Below are 20,492 nucleotides of genomic sequence, written 5' to 3' on the forward strand. Positions count from 1 at the left end.
GAAATGTGGGCAATGAAGGTTAAAGCGAAAAATACCGCTTCGTCTTTAAAAAGGGGAGGGGACCGGCAGAAACTTTGAGTTTGGAGAATAAAACCTGCTCCCGACCAGGTTAGGTTCACAGCATAAGTAACCATGGACACTGACTCCGAGTATAAGTTACCTCTCTTTCAGAAACGGGTTTGACTTACTCTGCTTTCTCTGGTTTAACAAACCTCCCATTCTGAAACGGAAAACCCAGGGTTTCCCTGATTTCAGGGTTAACGCACTCAGAGTTTACACTTAACCTCCTTTCTGAAACAGGCCCCTGTGCAGCATGGAGGCCGAACAGCCGACTTTTCCCTGACAGGATCTTCAGGCAGGAGGAAGAGCTCAGCTGCAGTCTGACACACAAATGGAGGCTCATCATCAAAGTACAGCGCAGTGTTCTGCATCCTGATTGGCTTCTTCTGGACCTTTTATTCAACAAAAGGCTTAAACTTTGAAAGAAAGTTCATTATGTGCGCCTGAAAAAAGTGGATCTAAAGTGTAGCGAGGACATTTACACCCTAAGAACATGTATAGTTTGGGGGTTTACCTGTAATGGGACATTCATGGAACATAAACTTGTGTTGGATTGGTCCACTTTTTATTTAAACCAACAAAGAAGAAGAACGGATGATTCCATTATCATCATCTTCAGCTGCATACCTACAGTTTACATGTTTATCAATATGTTTACATGTTTATCAATATGTTTATCAATATGTTTACATGTTTATCAATATGTTTATCAATATGTTTACACGTTTATCAATATGTTTACATGTTTATCAATAGGTTTACATGTTTATCAATTTGTTTATCAATTTTTTTATCAATATGTTTACATGTTTGTCAATATGTTTAGATGTTTATCAACATGTCTACATGTTTATTGATATGTTTACGTGTCTATAAAAGGACTTTTATCTATAACAAAATGATTGGGGCCCCATTCTTGCCTGGGCCCCTGGAGAAAACCCACAGCGCCCCTGAACGCCACACAAACGAGAAAAAAGGGAAAAGCTGAGTCACGTGGTCGCCATCATTTCCTGCAGCAAGCCCCCTGAACGCGCTGCTCGCTCCCGCGCGTACAGCTCAGCAGCCGTGTGCTCGCTCTCGAACGCACGTTAACGGAAAGGAAAACAGTCCTCGCAGCCAAGGCCCCCCGCCTCTCCGCCGACCCCGTCCTCAGACCCGAACCTTCCGGACCGAGTCCGCTCCGCCTCCGCCCCCGAAGCGCCGCTCCTCATCATGGCGACAGCTGCGGTGTCGGCCTCCGCCGGCTGCGGCCCCAGCCCCGGCCCGGGCACGGAGCTGGTCCGCGGGCAGGCCTTCGACGTGGGGCCTCGGTACAGCAACCTGTCCTACATCGGGGAGGGCGCGTACGGGATGGTGTGGTGAGTGGCGCGCGCTCCCTTTGCTTTTTCACGCCAACTGTCACGTTTGCGCTGGCGGGCACGCGCGTGGACCACGGAATCACGGCTGCGGGGTTCACGCGCGTGGCGTGGATTGACGGGAAAAGTTCAGCGGAAAGGGAGGATTGAGGAAAACGGGGCTTTTCCCGACTGGAAGCGGTTTTTCACAATAAAAGCTGGCCGACTGCAGTCAGCTGCCCACCCCCACCCCTCTCGCGTTCCCACTCGTGTTCCCGTGCGTGGACCTGAAGGGGTTGCATAACAACAGAGTGGGAGTTCCTCCAGAGGTTCTGCTGCCGCTAATGTGAAGGAATTCAGGCCGAACTTACTAAGCGGGTCTCCGGGGAGAACCTCCAGGTTCGGAACCTACAGACTCCCAGAGGGTTCTGGTTCCTGGTTCTTGTCTTTAGAGGGTTCTGGTTCCTGGTTCTTGTCTTCAGAGGGTTCTGGTTCCTGGTTCTTGTCTTTAGAGGGTTCTGGTTCCTGGTTCTTGTCTTTAGAGGGTTCTGGTTCCTGGTTCTTGTCTTCAGAGGGTTCTGGTTCCTGGTTCTTGTCTTCAGAGGGTTCTGGTTCCTGGTTCTTGTCTCCAGAGGGTTCTGGTTCCTGGTTCTTGTCTTCAGAGGGTTCTGATTGTTCTCTGGGTTCTTGTCTTCAGAGGGTTCTGGTTCCTGGTTCTTGTCTCCAGAGGGTTCTGATTCTTCCTGGTTCTTGTCTCCAGAGGGTTCTGGTTCCTGATTCTTGTCTCCAGAGGGTTCTGGTTCCTGGTTCTTTTCTCCAGAGGGTTCTGGTTCCGGGTTCTTTTCTCCAGAGTGTTCTGGTTCCTGGTTCTTGTCTCCAGAGGGTTCTGGTTCCTGGTTCTTGTCTTTAGAGGGTTCTGGTTCCTGGTTCTTGTCTTCAGAGGGTTCTGGTTCCTGGTTCTTGTCTTTAGAGGGTTCTGGTTCCTGGTTCTTGTCTTCAGAGGGTTCTGGTTCCTGGTTCTTGTCTCCAGAGGGTTCTGGTTCCTGGTTCTTGTCTCCAGAGGGTTATGGTTCCTGGTTCTTGTCTTTAGAGGGTTCTGGTTCCTGGTTCTTGTCTTCAGAGGGTTCTGGTTCCTGGTTCTTGTCTTCAGAGGGTTCTGGTTCCTGGTTCTTGTCTTTAGAGGGTTCTGGTTCCTGGTTCTTGTCTTCAGAGGGTTCTGGTTCCTGGTTCTTGTCTCCAGAGGGTTCTGGTTCCTGGTTCTTGTCTTTAGAGGGTTCTGGTTCCTGGTTCTTGTCTTCAGAGGGTTCTGGTTCCTGGTTCTTGTCTTTAGAGGGTTCTGGTTCCTGGTTCTTGTCTTCAGAGGGTTCTGGTTCCTGGTTCTTGTCTTCAGAGGGTTCTGGTTCCTGGTTCTTGTCTTCAGAGGGTTCTGATTGTTCTCTGGGTTCTTGTCTTCAGAGGGTTCTGGTTGTTCTCTGGGTTCTTGTCTTCAGAGGGTTCTGGTTCCTGGTTCTTGTCTCCAGAGGGTTCTGGTTCCTGGTTCTTGTCTTCAGAGGGTTCTGATTGTTCTCTGGGTTCTTGTCTTCAGAGGGTTCTGGTTCCTGGTTCTTGTCTTCAGAGGGTTCTGATTGTTCTCTGGGTTCTTGTCTTCAGAGGGTTCTGGTTCCTGGTTCTTGTCTCCAGAGGGTTCTGGTTCCTGGTTCTTGTCTCCAGAGGGTTCTGGTTCCTGGTTCTTGTCTTCAGAGGGTTCTGATTGTTCTCTGGGTTCTTGTCTTCAGAGGGTTCTGGTTCCTGGTTCTTTTCTCCAGAGTGTTCTGGTTCCTGGTTCTTCTCTGGGTTTTTGTGGATTTGTCAAACTGGAGATCCCAGCAAAGATCTTCCAGACTTAGAGGCTGATTTTCCTACTTTTGGATCTTTGGATCTCTTCTTTGTTTTATCAGTAAAGCAGATTCTGGAGATCCTTCAGGGTCCAAACAATCTGGACGTCTGGCTCAGAGGTAACGGACTCGCGTTGCGTTTGGGTTCTACGCACAAACGGGGCATTCATTGAAAGTTCAACCAGCTGAACTTTGACCAATCAGGGACCAGGATTTGGTAGTGTCCTTTCAGATTGGGTAGAAATGGACCCTGAAACAGAAATAACCGGGCCGTTATGACTGACTAATGATCCGGTTCGGGTCCGGCTGGAGTTCTGTTATACCAAGTCTTTCAAATATCGGAATAGAGCTGTGAGAGAAAAGGACAAACCAACCGGACTCTGACGTTCAACAGAACCTTGAATAGACAGACGGTCTACGTTCAGAAGGAAAAGCTACCGGCTGGTTTTCATCCAGGTTCAGAACGCAGACCAACGTTTGTCAGCGGTAAAGTCAGAACGCCGGTTCAGCTGATCTTCATCAGAAAGACCTTCACACTGACGTCAGCTGACACTGCTCGTCCTGTGGAACGTACAGGGTGAGGTTCTGGTCGTGTTCTGGACGTGATGGCGTTGACTGTTCAACTGCGGGGAACATGTAATGATTGCTCAGTTGGTAAAGCGCTGGACTGGTGTCGGTACCACAACCGTTCGGGTTCCTGGGACTAGTGCTGAGGTCACATGATGTGACTGTCTGTCCGTTGGTCTGATGACGTGTCAGACAGTGATTGGTCTGTAAATGACCATAGAAGAAGATATTAGGCGGTTCGTTGTAAACAAACAGAGCTCCAACATGGAGCGAGATGAGCTTCTAAACGTGCTTTTATTAAGGTTATGATTGTTATTTAATGCATGTTTGCTTATAGTTTTTTAAATCTGTGCATCCAGTGCTTTATTATTGACAGAACGGACCCAGAAGAACAACATTTAGCCATGCTAAGAACATTTCAGCCACGGCTGAACTTAAACTGGAATAGGAAGCAGATCGTGGATAAATGTCTAAAATTACAAAGAATAATGTCAGACACAATTTATGAGGGAAAATAACTTTAGGTTACAAAAGAAAACGTGAAATAAAAATATGTAGAGCCCGAGCAGATGTGGACGCTACGTAGTTTGTCCTAGTGGGGCCACCGTAGTGTGACGTCAGCTTCAGTGGAAAGGACCCCGAACGGTTATTGCAGGCCAAACGGTTACGGTACCTACACTGGCACATGGGGGATCGGGGTTCGATTCCTCCTCCAGCGTGGGTCCTTGGGGGTGTAGTCTGGGGTACCCTGTGCCGGTTCCCATGATGCCGTAGGAGCGACCATTGACCATGCAGCGGCTGTCATAAGGTGATGGCGTTGGCGACACAGACGCTGCTTTAGATCATCCTGTCAGTGAAAACCTCCTAGACCAGAGGGGGGAGGGGGTTCTGGGGTGATCCGGACCCTCGGACATCTGGGTTTTTGGTCGAGCGGTGGGCAGGACCAACCTCTGACCTCCTTTCTGCTTTTCTGACACTTCTCTTTCTTGGGGGGCACAGAGCTTCTGCCTGCAGCCTGGTGCTTCCTTCTCGTGGTTGTTGCTCATCTTGTGAGGTTTGTTCACAGTTCTTCCTGTGTGGGGGGGTGGGGGGTGTCTTCCTCTAACCCTGCGGCGGCGCCGCCTCCCGTCTGTCGCCGTTGCTTTTTGTTCTGTAAACATTTGCATGCTTGATGAGGCGTTCAGGGGAACGAGGCTTTTCTCCAACCGTGCGTTTCAGGGACGGCGTGTTGCGGCGAGTTTCCTGCTGCTCTGGAATGTGTTCATCCAGTTTTTGGGATGTGTTTGGGCGCGTGCAGATGGAGAGCGTCTGCGCCCGGCAGCGTCTGCGCCTGACGAGCGCGGTACTCTGTCCGCCGCTGTCCGGAGGCTCATGGACGGTCCTGATCCGGCAGATAATCTGACGTGTTCAGACGACAGCGAAGGGAAGGAGGAACGTCCTCCGTCTGTCTCCATCACAGCCCCTGAAACATACGTGGAAATTCTTTTTGGGGGGGTCGCTTTGGCGTGATGACGCGGCCTCCGGCGTCCTCTGCGGTTCATTCAGGCGTGTTTTTGATGTGCAGTAAGTATCGGAGTGAATCTGAAACCGTTTCCGTTGGAAAGGCAGCTTCAGTTGCTGTTTTGTGTTCCTGGTCGTCATGGAAACGCAGTTCAGTCTGGAGCCGGAGCGTCTGAAGCTGCGGGAACGTTCTCGTCTGCGGGGACGTTCTCGTCTGCGGGGACGTTCTCGTCTGCGGGGACGTTCTCGTCTGCGGGGACGTTCTCGTCTGAGGGGACGTTCTCGTCTGAGGGGACGTTCTCGTCTGCAGGACGTTCTCGTCTGCAGAACGTTCTCGTCTGCAGGGACGTTCTCGTCTGCAGAACGTTCTCGTCTGCAGGAACGTTCTCGTCTGCAGAACGTTCTCGTCTGCAGAACGTTCTCGTCTGCGGGGACGTTCTCGTCTGCGGGGACGTTCTCGTCTGCGGGGACGTTCTCGTCTGCAGAACGTTCTCGTCTGCGGGGACGTTCTCGTCTGCGGGGACGTTCTCGTCTGCAGAACGTTCTCGTCTGCAGGGACGTTCTCGTCTGCAGAACGTTCTCGTCTGCAGGAACGTTCTCGTCTGCAGAACGTTCTCGTCTGCGGGGACGTTCTCGTCTGCAGAACGTTCTCGTCTGCGGGGACGTTCTCGTCTGCGGGGACGTTCTCGTCTGCGGGGACGTTCTCGTCTGCAGAACGTTCTCGTCTGCAGGGACGTTCTCGTCTGCAGAACGTTCTCGTCTGCAGGAACGTTCTCGTCTGCAGAACGTTCTCGTCTGCGGGGACGTTCTCGTCTGCAGAACGTTCTCGTCTGCGGGGACGTTCTCGTCTGCGGGGACGTTCTCGTCTGCGGGGACGTTCTCGTCTGCGGGGACGTTCTCGTCTGCGGGGACGTTCTCGTCTGCAGAACGTTCTCGTCTGCGGGGACGTTCTCGTCTGCAGAACGTTCTCGTCTGCGGGGACGTTCTCGTCTGCTGGGACGTTCTCGTCTGCAGAACGTTCTCGTCTGCGGGGACGTTCTCGTCTGCTGGGACGTTCTCGTCTGCAGGGACGTTCTCGTCTGCAGGGACGTTCTCGTCTGCAGAACGTTCTCGTCTGCGGGGACGTTCTCGTCTGCGGGGACGTTCTCGTCTGCGGGGACGTTCTCGTCTGCGGGGACGTTCTCGTCTGCGGGGACGTTCTCGTCTGCGGGGACGTTTTCGTCTGCAGCAGCAGTGCTGAACATCTCCACCACGTTTCTTCACTTCAGGCTGTGACATCAGAGCAAAGATGATGACATCACTGCAGCTTTAGGCCCAGACCAAAGCAGCCGCCGTTTCCTTTTAGTTATGTCATCATGCATGTTCTCTAAAACAGCTGACTAGAACACGCCGACCAGGATGTAGGGAGATGCTCCTTCAAAATAAGAGATTCTTCCCAGTTAGCAACATGTTGAACCAGTTCAGTGTTTTCAGGAGATGATTATGAAATGAAAATCTGCAAAAGCATGATTTGATGATCGGTGTCTTTCAGAATAAGAGTATTGGTTTGGAAAGGTGGCCTTCAGAATAAGACGTCAGAAGCGGTTTTGCTTTGGTGTTGAACAGCTGAACGCATTTCTCTCTGCAGCAGTTCACGGATGTTTGTCGTTTGTAAACGGGATTGTTTTCCTCCCATCACAAACCTGGGTTAATCGGGCTGTTCTGACCCGGGCTGTTTGGACCCGGGCTGTTACGTTTCCCATCCTCCCTTTTGCTCACACTTTGCTCGGTTCTGCCATCTGAGCTGTGCTCTTGAAATGCCACCGTGGCGCCCGTCTCCATGGAAACGCTCTGACATCAGTACCACCACTTCACAGCCAATGAGAGCGCAGCGCTGCAGTCTGCTGTGCATTCAGGAGATGTCATTTGTGTAATTTGGTCACTTTTGGTTAAACAAGCAGAGAAACGTCTCGTGCACGCTCGTGCACGCGGCTGCATTGATGCTGAGGCGTTTCCGTTCGTGCACCGCTGCAGCGTTTGTCAGCGAGATGGAGGCCGTGATATCAGCTGAGGTTTGTGTTCTGCTGCTGCCGAGCTTTCAGCAGAACACACGACAGATTTTCTGTCCCAATCGTGTTTCCGTGTTCATGCGTGTTTGTCGTCATTAGAAACACGTTTCTTCAGATTAAAAGCATCACTTCCTGTTTTAAGTCCAAGTCTTTCTTTCTTTCCTGGGTTTGTCGTTTCTTCGCGGTCCGTTTCCACAGAACCTCCCGAGGTTCTCAGAAGCTTCGGCGCCGTCCTCAGAGAGGATCACAACAAGAGGCGAGCGGGGCCAGGGTTCTGCAGAACCAGAACCGGCTCACCAGGACCTTTCACTGCAGCTGTGTTGCTTTACTGATGCTGAAAGTAACATTAGAGAGAAAATGGTTTTTAAAAATAGGAAAACAGCTTTAAGGCTTTTTCATCTGATGGATAATGAAACACTAAAAGTCCAAACTTTTCCTTCATTTCAGCTCTGTGTGGGAAAATCAGGAAAATCGGGTTGTGATTCCATCTTTTTCCCACTTTTTCTGCTCTAAAGGCTCCTCTTCTGTCGTTTCCTGTTTGCATAACGAGCTGCAAATCTGGGAAAACGCGACAGGTGGACGCCATCCTGGTCAGCGTGCTGCGTTCATGAGCAGCGCGGAAACCTTAGCTTCGTTGTCTGCAGATGGAGTCTTCCTGCTGTTCCTGTTGGGAACCAGAATGTGGTCAACGTTCGTTCCTGTAGTCTGAACTCAAACTGGATTCTAAAAACTAGGAATTCAGGTTTTTTCCAGCGTTTTTGTATTTTTTTGTCCCAGCAGGACACGAACGCCTCGTCTGCTGAACGTTAATGATTTACAGCCTCTTCATGATGCTGCATCATGACACCACAGCTGGAGCCTGTGAGGAAGCTTAAGTGTCTACAGTTACACAAAGATTAGATTTCCTTTTTGTTTCTTAGAAATTCACAACTTTACTTTTACTGGACGATGGCATCCTGCTTGACCTTTTTAACAAACAGCAAAGGATCTCAGAGGAACAACTTTCAGACGTTGATATAAATCTACCTGTAAGCTTCAGACTGTCGATGGAATATTGGAATAACTGGAAACCAGAAAGTCCCACTGCCAGGAATCTATCAGGAACACCATGGTTCCCGCCAAAAAACCCCGTTCCCTGAAAACCTCCGTGACTGACTGAAGCAGCAGCTTCCTGGTCTGTTGGGAATCATTTCTGAAAGAAAGTCTATCTGAAAGTCAGCAGAACCTTGGTGGATTTTTAGTGTCGGACCGGTACCGGCACCGATGTGTGGCCCGTCCCTCAGCATCTCCTGGGTGGAGAAGGCGGGGCTTCCAGCAGGTGGAGGCGGGTCATTCAGAAGCGTGATGATCAGAAACCGTTAGCATGAAGCACGCTCGCTAAAGGAGACAATGCTAACAGGGAGACCTCTGCTCCAGAAGTTCTGGTTCCGTAGGTCCAACATGTGGAGCACAGTGAACCCCCCAGAGATGGACGCTCGCTCTCTCTCTCTCTGTGACCTGACATCACGGGGGGGGGGGGGGGGGGGGGGGGGGGGGGGTCTTTTGATCTTCACCCTCAGGTCTCTGCGGCTCACTGATCATTTCCTCTTTCCCGGCTCCGCCTCCTCCCGATCGTCATGGTTACCATCTTGTTGCATAACTGCTGCTGTGGACAAAGGCCTCGTCTTCCCGTCTCCATGGCGACAACCTCCCCTTACACATGAGCAGTGTTTCTTCACAGCTGGAGGACAGAAGGTCCAGGACTTCTGGACTCCGTCGGTTCCGTTGAGGATTCTGGCTGCTTTGTCCGTCCAGACGTGGTTCTTCAGACGTTCCTCGTTGACGGTTTGACACTCGAGGATTTGTTGTTTGGACCAAACCAGAGGATGTGCAGCGGCGGCTTGAAGTGAATCACAGAAGAAGAAGAAGAAGAGGGTGAAACCACAAACTTCAGCTTTGGACTGAAGTTCCTCCTGACGCTTTCTTAAACCGCTTGAATATCTAAGCCACGCCCTTCTTGAGGCGTTTGCTGTCTTTGTTGGATTACAGGTCAGAGGTCAGGGCATCTTCTTGGTGCACAACAACGGGGGGGGGGGGGGGGGGGGGGGAATGTCTGGAATTCCTCAGAAGTTTCAGTTGAAAGTATTCTTTGAAATCCACATTTGCATAAAACAGAACAGCCACATTAAATATGAAAATATGGAACGGCGGAGCTAAATGTGGCGTTGACGTTGCAGGTGGGCTCCGGTTGGTTGGTCTTGGTTGGACGTGTGATGGACAGTAGTTCTTCAGACAGACTGCTGGCTCCTCATGGATCCTGCAGGCCGACTGATGGGATGAAAGTCAGATGTGATGAATATTGAACTAAATTCTCTGCTGCGTTCACGTAAGAAGGTTTTTTCTGTGGACTTAGTTTGATCTGGAGGTTCCAGGGATTTGGTCTGTGTCTGTTTTTTGGGTTCTCTTCAGATCCGTCTTTTCTCTTTTTCTTTTGTGAACCTGTCAGACGGACAAACCGTGAACGTTTTTGGATTCTCCGTCCTAAAACCAGCGTGGAGCAGACTTTGGCTCTTCGCTGGAGAACGCCGTGTTCTTTGGAGAGCCGTCTGCTCCTCGGAGCTGTGGTGACGCGTCTGTCCTGCTCTCCGGCCTTGATCCCGTTCGGCGGCTCCCTGCTGTCCAGAACCGGGCTTCCACTCCTCTCGCATTTCGTCTGCAGAAGCCCGGCACGCTCCTGTTTGCACGCCGCCATCGCCATGGCAACCCCTTTCTTATTCCATCCCTGCATGTAGGCGTTCTTCAGACACTTCCTTTGTTTGATGCTCAGAAATAAATCTGGATGGAAACGGGGAAGCTGTGGGACGTGAAGATCCTGGAGACGCTGCAGAACGAGGCGTGGGTTTGAATCCCGGCTGGGTCCTTAGGAGGTTGTAAATCCCCCTTTAACCCCCATAATTGGAACAGTCCGCCTGCAGCTTCTTTTCTTTATTTATCACACAATCGCTCAGAAAACATTCCACTTCTAAAATCACTCAAGAAATGTTTGTGTGGATCCCTAAACTGTAGGAATTAACCACAAATGAACAGATTTGTATTTTCAGCAGGTTTCCCATATATATAGATCTATATTTCCTTATTATATAGATGATAAAATGTTCATTTTAACCATCAGCTCAGTTTGTCTGCATGATTTCCTGTTCTAAAAGTTGAAAAACAAAAGGAACATTTTTGATCATCTGGTAGATTTTGAAGTCATTTTTGTCCAGTTGAAGACAAAACCAACGTACCTTCTTCCCTCTTCCAGGGGGGGTTCTGAAGCAGAAACCCCTCCTGTCCTGACATCCTCAGAGCTGCTTTTCTTATCGATTGTTCTTGTTCGCCGTTTAAGGGTTACCTGTTCCTCTGGACGCTGATGAATGGATGGAAGCTGCTGCGTTTTTAGGAATCCACTTCCTCCGGTTCCTAACGTCTGCTTTTCCCTCCACAGCTCGGCGTACGACCGCGACAACAAGATCCGCGTGGCCATCAAAAAGATCAGCCCCTTCGAGCACCAGACCTACTGCCAGCGCACGCTGAGGGAGATCAAGATCCTTCTGCGCTTCAAGCACGAGAACATCATCGGCATCAACGACATCATCCGCGCGCCGAGCATCGAGCAGATGAAGGACGTGTATCCTGCCTCCGTTCTTAGACCATGTTGGTCTGATAACAGCTGTTGAGAACTGAACGGAGTGAGCGTGACCCCCTCCAACCCAGAAAATGGTTTATTCCAGCTCCAACTAAAGGAAGTCCTTTCAGTCACCGCCATGTACCCTACCACCAATAAGCACGGATTGGTCTGATTTAGTCTGAGTCTTCGTTTCTATGGCAACGACTCTCACCAGTCAGGAGCTTGTCTGAAGGCCACACCCCTACTCTCAAACATTGGGGTCAGCAGGCCCCGCCCACTTGTAATTGAGGCATCTGGTTGGTCAGTTTATAACTTGAACTACAGGAAAAAATGTGAAAGAGGATATTTAAGAAGATGTGAAAACAAATTTATCAAATCCAGAACGGTTCTTCGGAAACAGCTGTTTGTTTCTCTATAGAAGTCTATGGAGTCTTGGAGCCACTTCCTGTTTAGAGGACCAGGGGGGCGGGGCCACTCAGTCCAGTTCTCTTTTACAGTCAATGGAAGCAGAGGTCAGTTGGTGTCGTCAGTCTGTGGTGTTGGACAGTTGATGCAGGTTGTGGTGTTGGAGTCCATTGTTGGGACCAATCACCACCTGTTGTGGTGGAAAAGCCCCCCCTGCACGCTGTCGCAGGCTGCACTGTGTCAGATGTGTCTGTGTCATGAGACGTTACCCATGTCTGGAGCAGCTGTTGACGCTCTGGGTCAGAGGTCAGGAACCCACGGCTGGTCACATCTGGCTCTTTTGATGGCCACAGTCTTTCATTAGACCAGTCCTCCTCAGACGCCATGCGATGCCAGTTTGTAACGCCCTGAAACCTGGGAGCTGCCGTCCCTGCAGCTGCCCCCCCCCCCCCCCCCCCCCGCCCCCTGCCCCCGTCTTTGGGAAGGAAAAGGGGAGGGGTCGGGGGCAGCGAGGTGAGGCGGCGCTCTGATGAGAACACGCTGCCCGTCACATTCCACACACTGCAGTGTGCGTGTGCGTGTGTGTGTGTGTGTGTGTACTGACAACGTTTGGCCCATCGGTCCAAAACACCCCCTCCCAACGACAGGCTGAGCGACAGAACTGAGGGCCAACCAGCATCTCTTCTTGATGCGTTCAATGAACACTGGAAGTTAGAACGCGACCGAACAGCCGCCCAGTCTAACCGCTACAGTAACAACGTTATTAAAACTGAATGCACAGAATTATTGTTGGTCAAAGTGTTGAAATGACATCAAAGGCACACATTCACTAGTATTTTTAGTTTTAAACATATCGAATGGCTCTCATGAAATTACATGTAAAAATATGTGGTGTTCATGTGTCTCTTGGCCAAAAAGGTTCCCAACCCCTGATTTAGAGTCTTCACTGGGGGGGGGGGGCATGTGTTACCAGTAAATGCACCTCTTTCCAGTCACCAAAGTCACAACATTTCTCAATATTCCTGATCTCTACTAAAACCAAAAAACTGCCTGAAAACTACAGAAGTCTTGGACTCTTTGAGATACACGTCTGTCCGACGCCTCGCCCCCCCCACAGGCTCTTTCTATCAGCACAAAACCAGGAGTTAGCATACTTCACACCTTCGTTGTCTGGTCCACCTCCGTCTTCTTGCATCCAAACCACATTCCTGTCACAGAAGTGTCCTGGGCTGACTGTCTTGGTTGAAACTATTCTGGTGTGGCAGATCGTCTGCTGTCCGTTTGTTTCCTAAATAAGCCGGTTCTGACTGAAAAGGTACCGTAACACGTCTAGGTGTGTCATAGACCGTTTAGACGGATCGCCCTTCTGCCGCGCCGTACTGTCGGACTTGTTGGAACTATGGCTACGTTCACACTGCAGGGCTTAATGCTCAATTCGGATTTTTTGAAAAAATCCGAATTGTTTGCTAGACCGTTCACATTTCCAAGTAAATCCGAACTTTTGTGATCTCCAGTGTGACCGTGACACGACCCAAACGAGACCCGCATGCGCAGAAGCCAGAAGAATACTCAACGGTGAACGACGTCACCTGTTTGCGGAGCAAACGTTAACAATGGATGTCAACAGCAGTGTTGTCAAAAGCGGAGCTCTTTTTGTAATATTACATTTATTTTCACGAAGGAGCAGCACAATTACAATCTTCTCATTTTAAGAAGGCAATGGAGTCGGGATCGTCTGGACCCACTGTAGTGGAAGAGGAATGTGTATGTGTTGGGGCCGCGCGCCCGCGTGTGTGCAAGCGCGTGCCGCGATAGAGAATAGGTGGGGGGGCAGTGTGGGCGCGCATTCATGTTGTGTGTTACGGAGGACGGATGACGGTAATAAAAGTAGGTTTCCCCCAGAATAAATGCTATGGACTCTTTATTAACCCGTTCTGGAGAATCTAAGGATCAGAACAGGGAGGAGGAGGAGGATCGCCTCGGGTCCCCCGCGCTTCTGAGCACGGTGGAAAGGGGAGAAAGAAAAAAAAGTTATCGCGGTAAAGGTTCAACACCACGCTCTGCCATTTAGCTGGAATTTTTTTCAAAAACCGCCCAGTTGCGATCAGAGCCCTGGAGTTTGGCCTGAAAAGAGCGATCAGCCCAAATATTAATCCAATCAGTGACCTCCCTTCCCTTCCACTGACTGATCTCAGCAGCATCGTCCGCCATGGTTGATGTTTACGTTCTCGTTCCCGCCTACTTCAACGCAAAATGATGACGTTTGTTGCGTGTCGATGACGTACAGTTCGGAATCAAGTCGCCTGGCCGGTCAGACGGCGGTCGCAATTGAAAAGAACGGCTACAATTCGGAATCATGACGGCAAACCCACGGGGCCTGGGTCGCAATTGAAAAGATCGGATCTGTGTCATTCAGACTGTCATGAAAAGATCGGAATTGGGCCGCTTAGGGGCAAAAATTTCGGAATTGGGTCGTTTCAGCCTGCAGTGTGAACGTAGCCTATGGGGGTCTGAAAGCAGGAGTTCCTGCGTTTGGAAGGCTAAGCTCCTTAACTCTGAGTGTCCCAGATACATCGTCCAGGACCTCATGGAGACGGACCTGTACAAGCTCCTGAAGACCCAACACCTGAGCAACGACCACATCTGCTACTTCCTCTACCAGATCCTACGAGGGCTCAAGTACATCCACTCTGCCAACGTCCTGCACCGCGACCTGAAGCCCTCCAACCTTCTGCTCAACACCACCTGTGATCTGAAGGTAACGCCATTTAGACTGAGACTTCCTGGTATTTCTTTACCCTCCGGTGGAGAAGGTTTGAAGCTGGGCCTTTCTGTTTCTGCAGATCTGTGATTTCGGTCTGGCCCGTGTGGCGGATCCCGACCACGATCACACTGGTTTCCTCACAGAGTACGTGGCCACACGCTGGTACCGAGCTCCTGAGATCATGCTCAACTCCAAGGTGAACCTTCGTTCCATGTTTAGAAGTTTGAAATGCTGAGTACTGAGGTGTTGGACGTCATGGTCCATCCTCACTGCTGCTTTCATGGTCAAACATTTCTGCTTTCACCGGGCATTGCGTCGTCTGTGACGGAGGTTGCGGTCTCTCGGTTTCAGGGCTACACCAAGTCCATAGATATCTGGTCAGTGGGTTGCATCCTCGCCGAGATGTTGTCCAACAGGCCAATCTTCCCTGGGAAGCACTACCTGGATCAGCTCAACCACATTTTGGGTAAAACTTGTTTTGGTTTAATGTTTGATTGGGTCCTGGAGATCCAGCTGTAACTGAAACACCAACGTGGGCCCTCAGGGATCCTGGGCTCTCCGTCCCAAGAAGACCTGAACTGCATCATCAACATCAAAGCCAGGAACTATCTGCTGTCGCTGCCTCTGCGCTGCAAAGTGCCCTGGAACCGCCTCTTCCCCAACGCCGACCCCAAAGGTCAGAGAGCGTTTTCCGTCAGACCGCTGACCGGCTGCAGGCGAAAACGCCCTTTAGATCTTTTTGCTTCTTGTTTTTCAAATGTTTGGAACCATCTTCGGGTTCTTCCTCGGTCTGGTGTGGGACGTGGGGGGGTTCTGGGAGATGTTCACCTGCTCAGGAAACCTGTTCTGTCCTGCAGCTCTGGACCTGCTGGACAAGATGCTGACCTTTAACCCTCACAAGAGGATCGAGGTGGAGCAGGCTCTGGCACACCCCTACCTGGAGCAGTACTACGACCCCACAGACGAGGTGAGATGCTGCTGTGGAGAGGATTCTGGAGGACCTTTGTCTACATCATCTTTATTTTATTTTCTTTAGCCCGTCGCTGAGGCGCCGTTCAAATTCGACATGGAGCTGGATGACTTACCCAAAGAGACCCTGAAGGAGTACATCTTTGAGGAAACGGCCCGTTTTCAGCCCGGGTTCAGGTCCTAACGTCTCTCAGGTGCGTCCTCCTGTTTCCGGACTGGTGTCTGTGGAGCTGAACCGGGTTCAGACCAGATGTGATGCAGACTGAAGCTGGACCCTTCAGGAAGGCGTCCCTCAACTCTGTGACTTTTGTCTGGTTTAGCTGAAAGGAAAAATTCATGAAAGCTTTCTCCCCCCCACAGGTGACCCCGCACAGGCGTCTGCACCCCCCCCCCCCCCCCCCCCCTGTTGCTGTGATGGAACCTTTTGTTTTGGGGGTTTTGTATCCGCCCCCATCCCCATCGCCTGGATTCCTCGGTCTGTCATCAATCCAGTCTGCTCAGGAACAGCATCAAGAATACCCCCCCTCTCTCTCTCTGTCAGAGTGGGAGGGGGGCTTAAATGGGGGGTGCTTACAGTGTTGGGGGGGGGTCGTTGTTTCAAGCCAAGTTGAGGAATGACGTGGTCTGTGTTTGTGTTTTTGTTTGTTTATTTTTTGGGGGGGGGGTCCGCTGCTTTGCACATTATTCCTGAGAATCAGTCCCACCTTGTCGCCCCGTTACGGGTTCTGGTTGTGAAACATCCCAGTCTGCTGGTTTTATGCAACAGAACCGACCTGGTTCCGTTTCTGGTCGAGTCCAAACCCGCTGGCTAAGTGGGGGGGGGGGGGGGGGGTCATGACGGGAAAAGAACCCTTTCACGTCCGTTTTTGCCTTAGCCACAAATTTAAAACCCGTTTGATCCGTGAGGACGCTGCCGTGCCCCCCACCCCCCATGGTTTGGTGTCGCGCCACCCCCCGTCAGAATCAGACTGTCCCCTCTGCATGACTGTTATCAGCTCCGTATACAAAGACCACCATGTTAAGTGCCACGGGGCGCCTCTTCACCCTTACCTGCGGGGGCGTGTCACTCTCCGAACACGCGGTGCTTTTTGTGTCCCGCCCCTTTCTGCTTTAGCTTCCTCACTGTAACCCCCCCCCCCCTGCAGAACAGCTGATCCGATGGATAACCTGAAGGACTAAATCCACCCCACCCCCGTTCTAAAATGTTAGTTTGATCCTGTTTGGACGAAACCATCACCACGACTTTGTCCAGAACTTAGAGAACCGTTTGTGCTTATATGCCCCGCCCCTTTTCTTTTGGAGGAGAGGACGCTAAAGCTCTGCTGAAATGCAATCAAGCCATAACAGAACCTCTGACCACGCCCACCTGTGATGTCACAGCGTACCAACCCAGTGCGCATGAGCGCCGCTGCTGCCGCGCCGGCGGAAGGAAAGCGGCTGAAGCCTGAAGGTCCTCCGGTGACCGAGTCGAATAGTTCCAAACCTGAGTCGGTCCGGACCCCGCGGCAGCGGGTCCGAACCCCACGGCGGCGCCAGGTCCGGACGCTGCACGCCAGCCGTCTATCAGGACTGACCCTATTTTTTAGAGATATTTTTATCGTATTTTCTTGAACCCAAAACTATTTTTGTTGCTTGAAGCCACAAACGCCGCGCGCGCGCCCGCCGGGACTCACCTGTAGATACACGTGTTTGGGGGGAGGGGGGCATTCAAAGCGAAAAAAAAAAAAAAAGCTCGTGAGTTTTTGTGCGGTGTAAGTGTCTGTGCCTTTTGAAGAAGCGGAGGTTTGGCGCGCAGCTCGTGGCGGTGACGTCACCCGCGGCGTTTTGATCTCATTTCTGTACATTTCTAAAGGATTTTCTCGCCACAGCTACGTGATTTGTGACTGTACTGAAGATATGAAAACATTTCTATATATTTCCCTCGAGGCTTTTCTCTTTTTTTAAGTGCAGATCTTTTCTGGTCAGATGAATGTTCTGTTTCTATGATCGGACACTAATCTTCGTCTCTGGTGGAACTTCTTCATTCTGTAGGTTTGGATCATTTCAAACGGTGTCGTGAACCTTTCGGACCGGGAACCTTCCCATCCTGGTTGTGTTTCTGATGATGCGTGTTGCTGTTGTGTGAAGGATTGAATTTAAAGAGGCATTTGTTATTAAAGACTGACTGCTACCGCACACCTTTCTGTTTGCAACTCTACCGTGATGACATTTAATAGACGTTCATTAAAAACACTGTACCAACGTCTCGACTGGACTCTTCCCTTATTTACCATCTAAGAAATTAGAGAAGAAGTTTGGAAAAACTCCAGAAACCATTTTTTTCTGGAAGACCTACAAAGCAAAAAGCGGTCAACCAGGAGAAAGTCAGATGGAGCAGCATCTAGTGGTCACAGGTCTAGACACGGAGCGACGGAGAACATCAGGACCCGGAGGAGAGCTGGAAGTCAGCGGTGAGATGTTCTGTTGGTGTGACAGAGGAGCTCCTCGTTTCCATGGTGATGGACAGACCGTCAGACAGGGATCTCCGTGGATCATAATAATAATTAATAATTGGTACTTTATTGATCCCACAATGGGGAAATTCGTCTCCGCATTTGACCCATCCCCTGGAGGAGCGGTGAGCTGCAGCCTAATTGCGCTCGGGAGGCGGTAGCGCTAAGGGTCTTGCCTAAGGACCTTCACTGGGTGATGTTCATTGCTCGCCATTGATATATGGTAATTGACTCAGTACCATTGTTCATTCCCCTCCGGGAATCGAACCCTGGATTCTTGCGTGGTTAGCCGCTCACCTTACCAACCGAGCCACCCAGCCGGTTACATCATGTTTGCAGACGACACTGATCTGTAGTTAGAGGCGGTGGAGGAGCATCTAGAGAGGTTTGATCTGCAGTGATGAAAGTCAGGCAAGGAAAAAATCCCTGAACTTTTCTTTGAGCGATATGGCGGGCACAGAGCGAAATTTTGGAAAAATACGTGGTCTTAGATGCATTCTGGTGCATTCTGGCAGCTAGTTATTCACTTCTTTATCAAGAAACTAAGACTAATTGGAGCATCATGATTTGTCATTCAAACCCCTAGTTTGACTCTCCATTAAGGACTTGCTGGTCCTAAAAAAGAATTTGGAAAATTGCTCAAAGTAACACAATCCTACAATCTACGCTTTTCCTTAAAGCTGCAAAACATACAATTGCTAAAATATAGTAACATCAAAGCCCCAAATGGCAAAAAGAACACCAGTAACTATGATATTCTATGAAAATACCTCAGTTATTTATACATTATTTCTGCTTTAGAAATGACTGATGTACAACATCCACTTGCACTGTTTTCTCAAACTATAATTACATCAAAATATGGGATCTGCTTTAAACTATAATTCTATAACATAATACATCAATTCTTTAACACCAATACTAAATAATCTGGGAAATATCAAAACAAACATACAAACTGAACTAAACATTGTAAACATTATTTTTTAAGGGAGTGCGGGTCCAAACCATCAAATACTTATAATTAATGTTAACTATACTGAACTAAATCATGGTAATTAGGAAATACAAATAAATTAGATAGAGAAATGTATTCAAAATAAAAACTGAAACTCAAAACTAAAATTGAAATTATTTCAAAATGTGGTTTTGAGATTATTTTACACAAAAAAGTATTTGACCTACACTACCTTAAAAATCTTTTTTTTTTTCCAGCCAAGACCACTTCAATTTGTTTTTTATCGTCTTCTCACAACTGAGGTCGTGACCACGCTCAATAATGACGATGCCTGCCATTATTTTAACACAAATTTGATCGCAAACTCTTCAGATGTGTTTGTGAAAGTTTAGCGTGGGTCCGCCAGTTTTGGTCTCTAGGGAAGCAAGTCACGCTGACCACGTGGTGCAGACAGAGCCAATCAGACCCGTCGACGCATCCGAAAGCAACTAAAACGTCCCGTCATTGGTCAATTAGGCCGGGAAGACGAGAGATGGCCACGACCATAGAGGAAGCGATCTGCGGAGAAATATAGAAAATAAAGCTAAAATTAGCTGATTTCAGACCATTTTCTAATCCGGAAAGCGATTTGTCCGTAGAGATCAGGTCTTTATTTCCCGGAAAGTACGTTCGGTTTGCTCAAAAACCCGGATTTCCGGGAATTCCCGGAAGACTTTCATCACTGGATCTGGAAAGGAGGAGAATGAAGGTCAGCTGACGGAAGGCGGAGCATCTCTGTGGGAATGAGAGGAGAACCTCTGCTCCCTGGAACCCCCCCCCCCCCCCCCCCTTTCCTCTCATGCAGGTGGAGGACTTTAAGTTCTTAGAGGTGGAGAGACGTGTGAAGCAGGCTGGAGGTTTCAGCCTGAGGAACCAGGATGGATCATTGAATCCATCCGAAGATCACATCATGGTGGATGTTCTGGAGATCAGTGCACGTTTGAGAGGAGGAGCAGTGATGATGATGATGAACGGATGCTGAAGGTGGAGCTACCACCGAAGAGGAGGTTGATGGATGAGGAGGATGCAGACAGATGGAGGATTGACTGTGGCGCCCCCTAAAGGAGGCAGCAGGAAGAAAAAACGTGAGAGGAAGAAGAGAAAGGAACATTGACGGGATATAAAGTGCAACAGATGTTAATGCGTAGAACGCAACTTTATTCAAATCAAAATCTACATTTTGAGGGAATAATCTCCCCAAACCGTCCTCTGAAATAATGACGATAGGAGAAAATGTAGACCGAGAGAAAAGTTCATGTTGACGATCTTTATGATGTAAACGGGAAGCTTTACAGGATCTGGTTCTTTTGATCCTGTAACAGTCATGAAAGTTGATCCCACGAGATTAAATCTTTGATCAGATTTAATTCTGAGACGTATCGTAACCCTTGTTCTATCCTAGGCACTTTAACATTGGGAGTGGGGTCATCTAGACCCACTAGACAGTGCTCTGAACCTTTCTTCTTCAATGATTTGTGATCTTCACTGGTGTCCATGGATTACATGAAATCTTTCCACCTTTATCCACCTTTGTCATGGTAGGGAGAACCAATGAGTTATATCATAGGATAGCACACGGGGTAAAGTGAAGAATGCTGAAAAAAAGATGGAGAAAGCCTCAGGAAACATAACTGTTAACAGTTTGTTTCCCTTTGTGGACTTTCAGGATAATAACGTTTTGCAGTAAAGAGTGAAATGAACCGACTGAGAGGCTGAACCATGTTTGTCTTTGAGTTCATGGCTGGAGAAGCTGTCAACGTTTGTTCCAAACAGGAGAAAAAGCCTTTCCTCCTCCGAGGCTCCACGTCATGTCGGGTCCTTCCAAAGCCGATC

At 49.6% G+C, this 20,492-nt stretch overlaps 1 protein-coding gene across 1 annotated transcript; it reads left to right on the forward strand.

The window, feature by feature from the left end:
* Nucleotides 1–623: 623 nt before the first annotated feature.
* Nucleotides 624–17,412, forward strand: mapk1 (mitogen-activated protein kinase 1). Its single transcript, XM_023958116.2, has 9 exons — nucleotides 624–1,418; nucleotides 10,850–11,032; nucleotides 14,006–14,195; nucleotides 14,281–14,397; nucleotides 14,553–14,667; nucleotides 14,746–14,877; nucleotides 15,059–15,168; nucleotides 15,238–15,364; nucleotides 15,531–17,412. Exons 1-8 carry the CDS (start codon nucleotides 1,273–1,275, stop codon nucleotides 15,352–15,354), a joined length of 1,110 nt encoding a protein of 369 aa, XP_023813884.1. The 5' UTR covers nucleotides 624–1,272; the 3' UTR covers nucleotides 15,355–15,364; nucleotides 15,531–17,412.
* Nucleotides 17,413–20,492: the final 3,080 nt, after the last annotated feature.

This window comes from Oryzias latipes, chromosome 9 (assembly GCF_053564925.1).
Source record: "Oryzias latipes strain Hd-rR chromosome 9, Olatipes_Hd-rR_3.1".
In the NCBI taxonomy this organism is placed as follows: Eukaryota; Metazoa; Chordata; class Actinopteri; order Beloniformes; family Adrianichthyidae; genus Oryzias; species Oryzias latipes.

Coding starts and splice junctions, on each gene's coding strand:
- mapk1 (XM_023958116.2), top strand. CDS start 1,273: ATGGCGACAGCTGCGGTGTCGGCCTCCGCCGGCTGCGGCCCCAGCCCC. Junction 14,668..14,745: donor TCAGCTCAACCACATTTTGG/GTAAAACTTGTT, acceptor GTGGGCCCTCAG/GGATCCTGGGCTCTCCGTCC. Junction 14,878..15,058: donor CCCCAACGCCGACCCCAAAG/GTCAGAGAGCGT, acceptor TCTGTCCTGCAG/CTCTGGACCTGCTGGACAAG.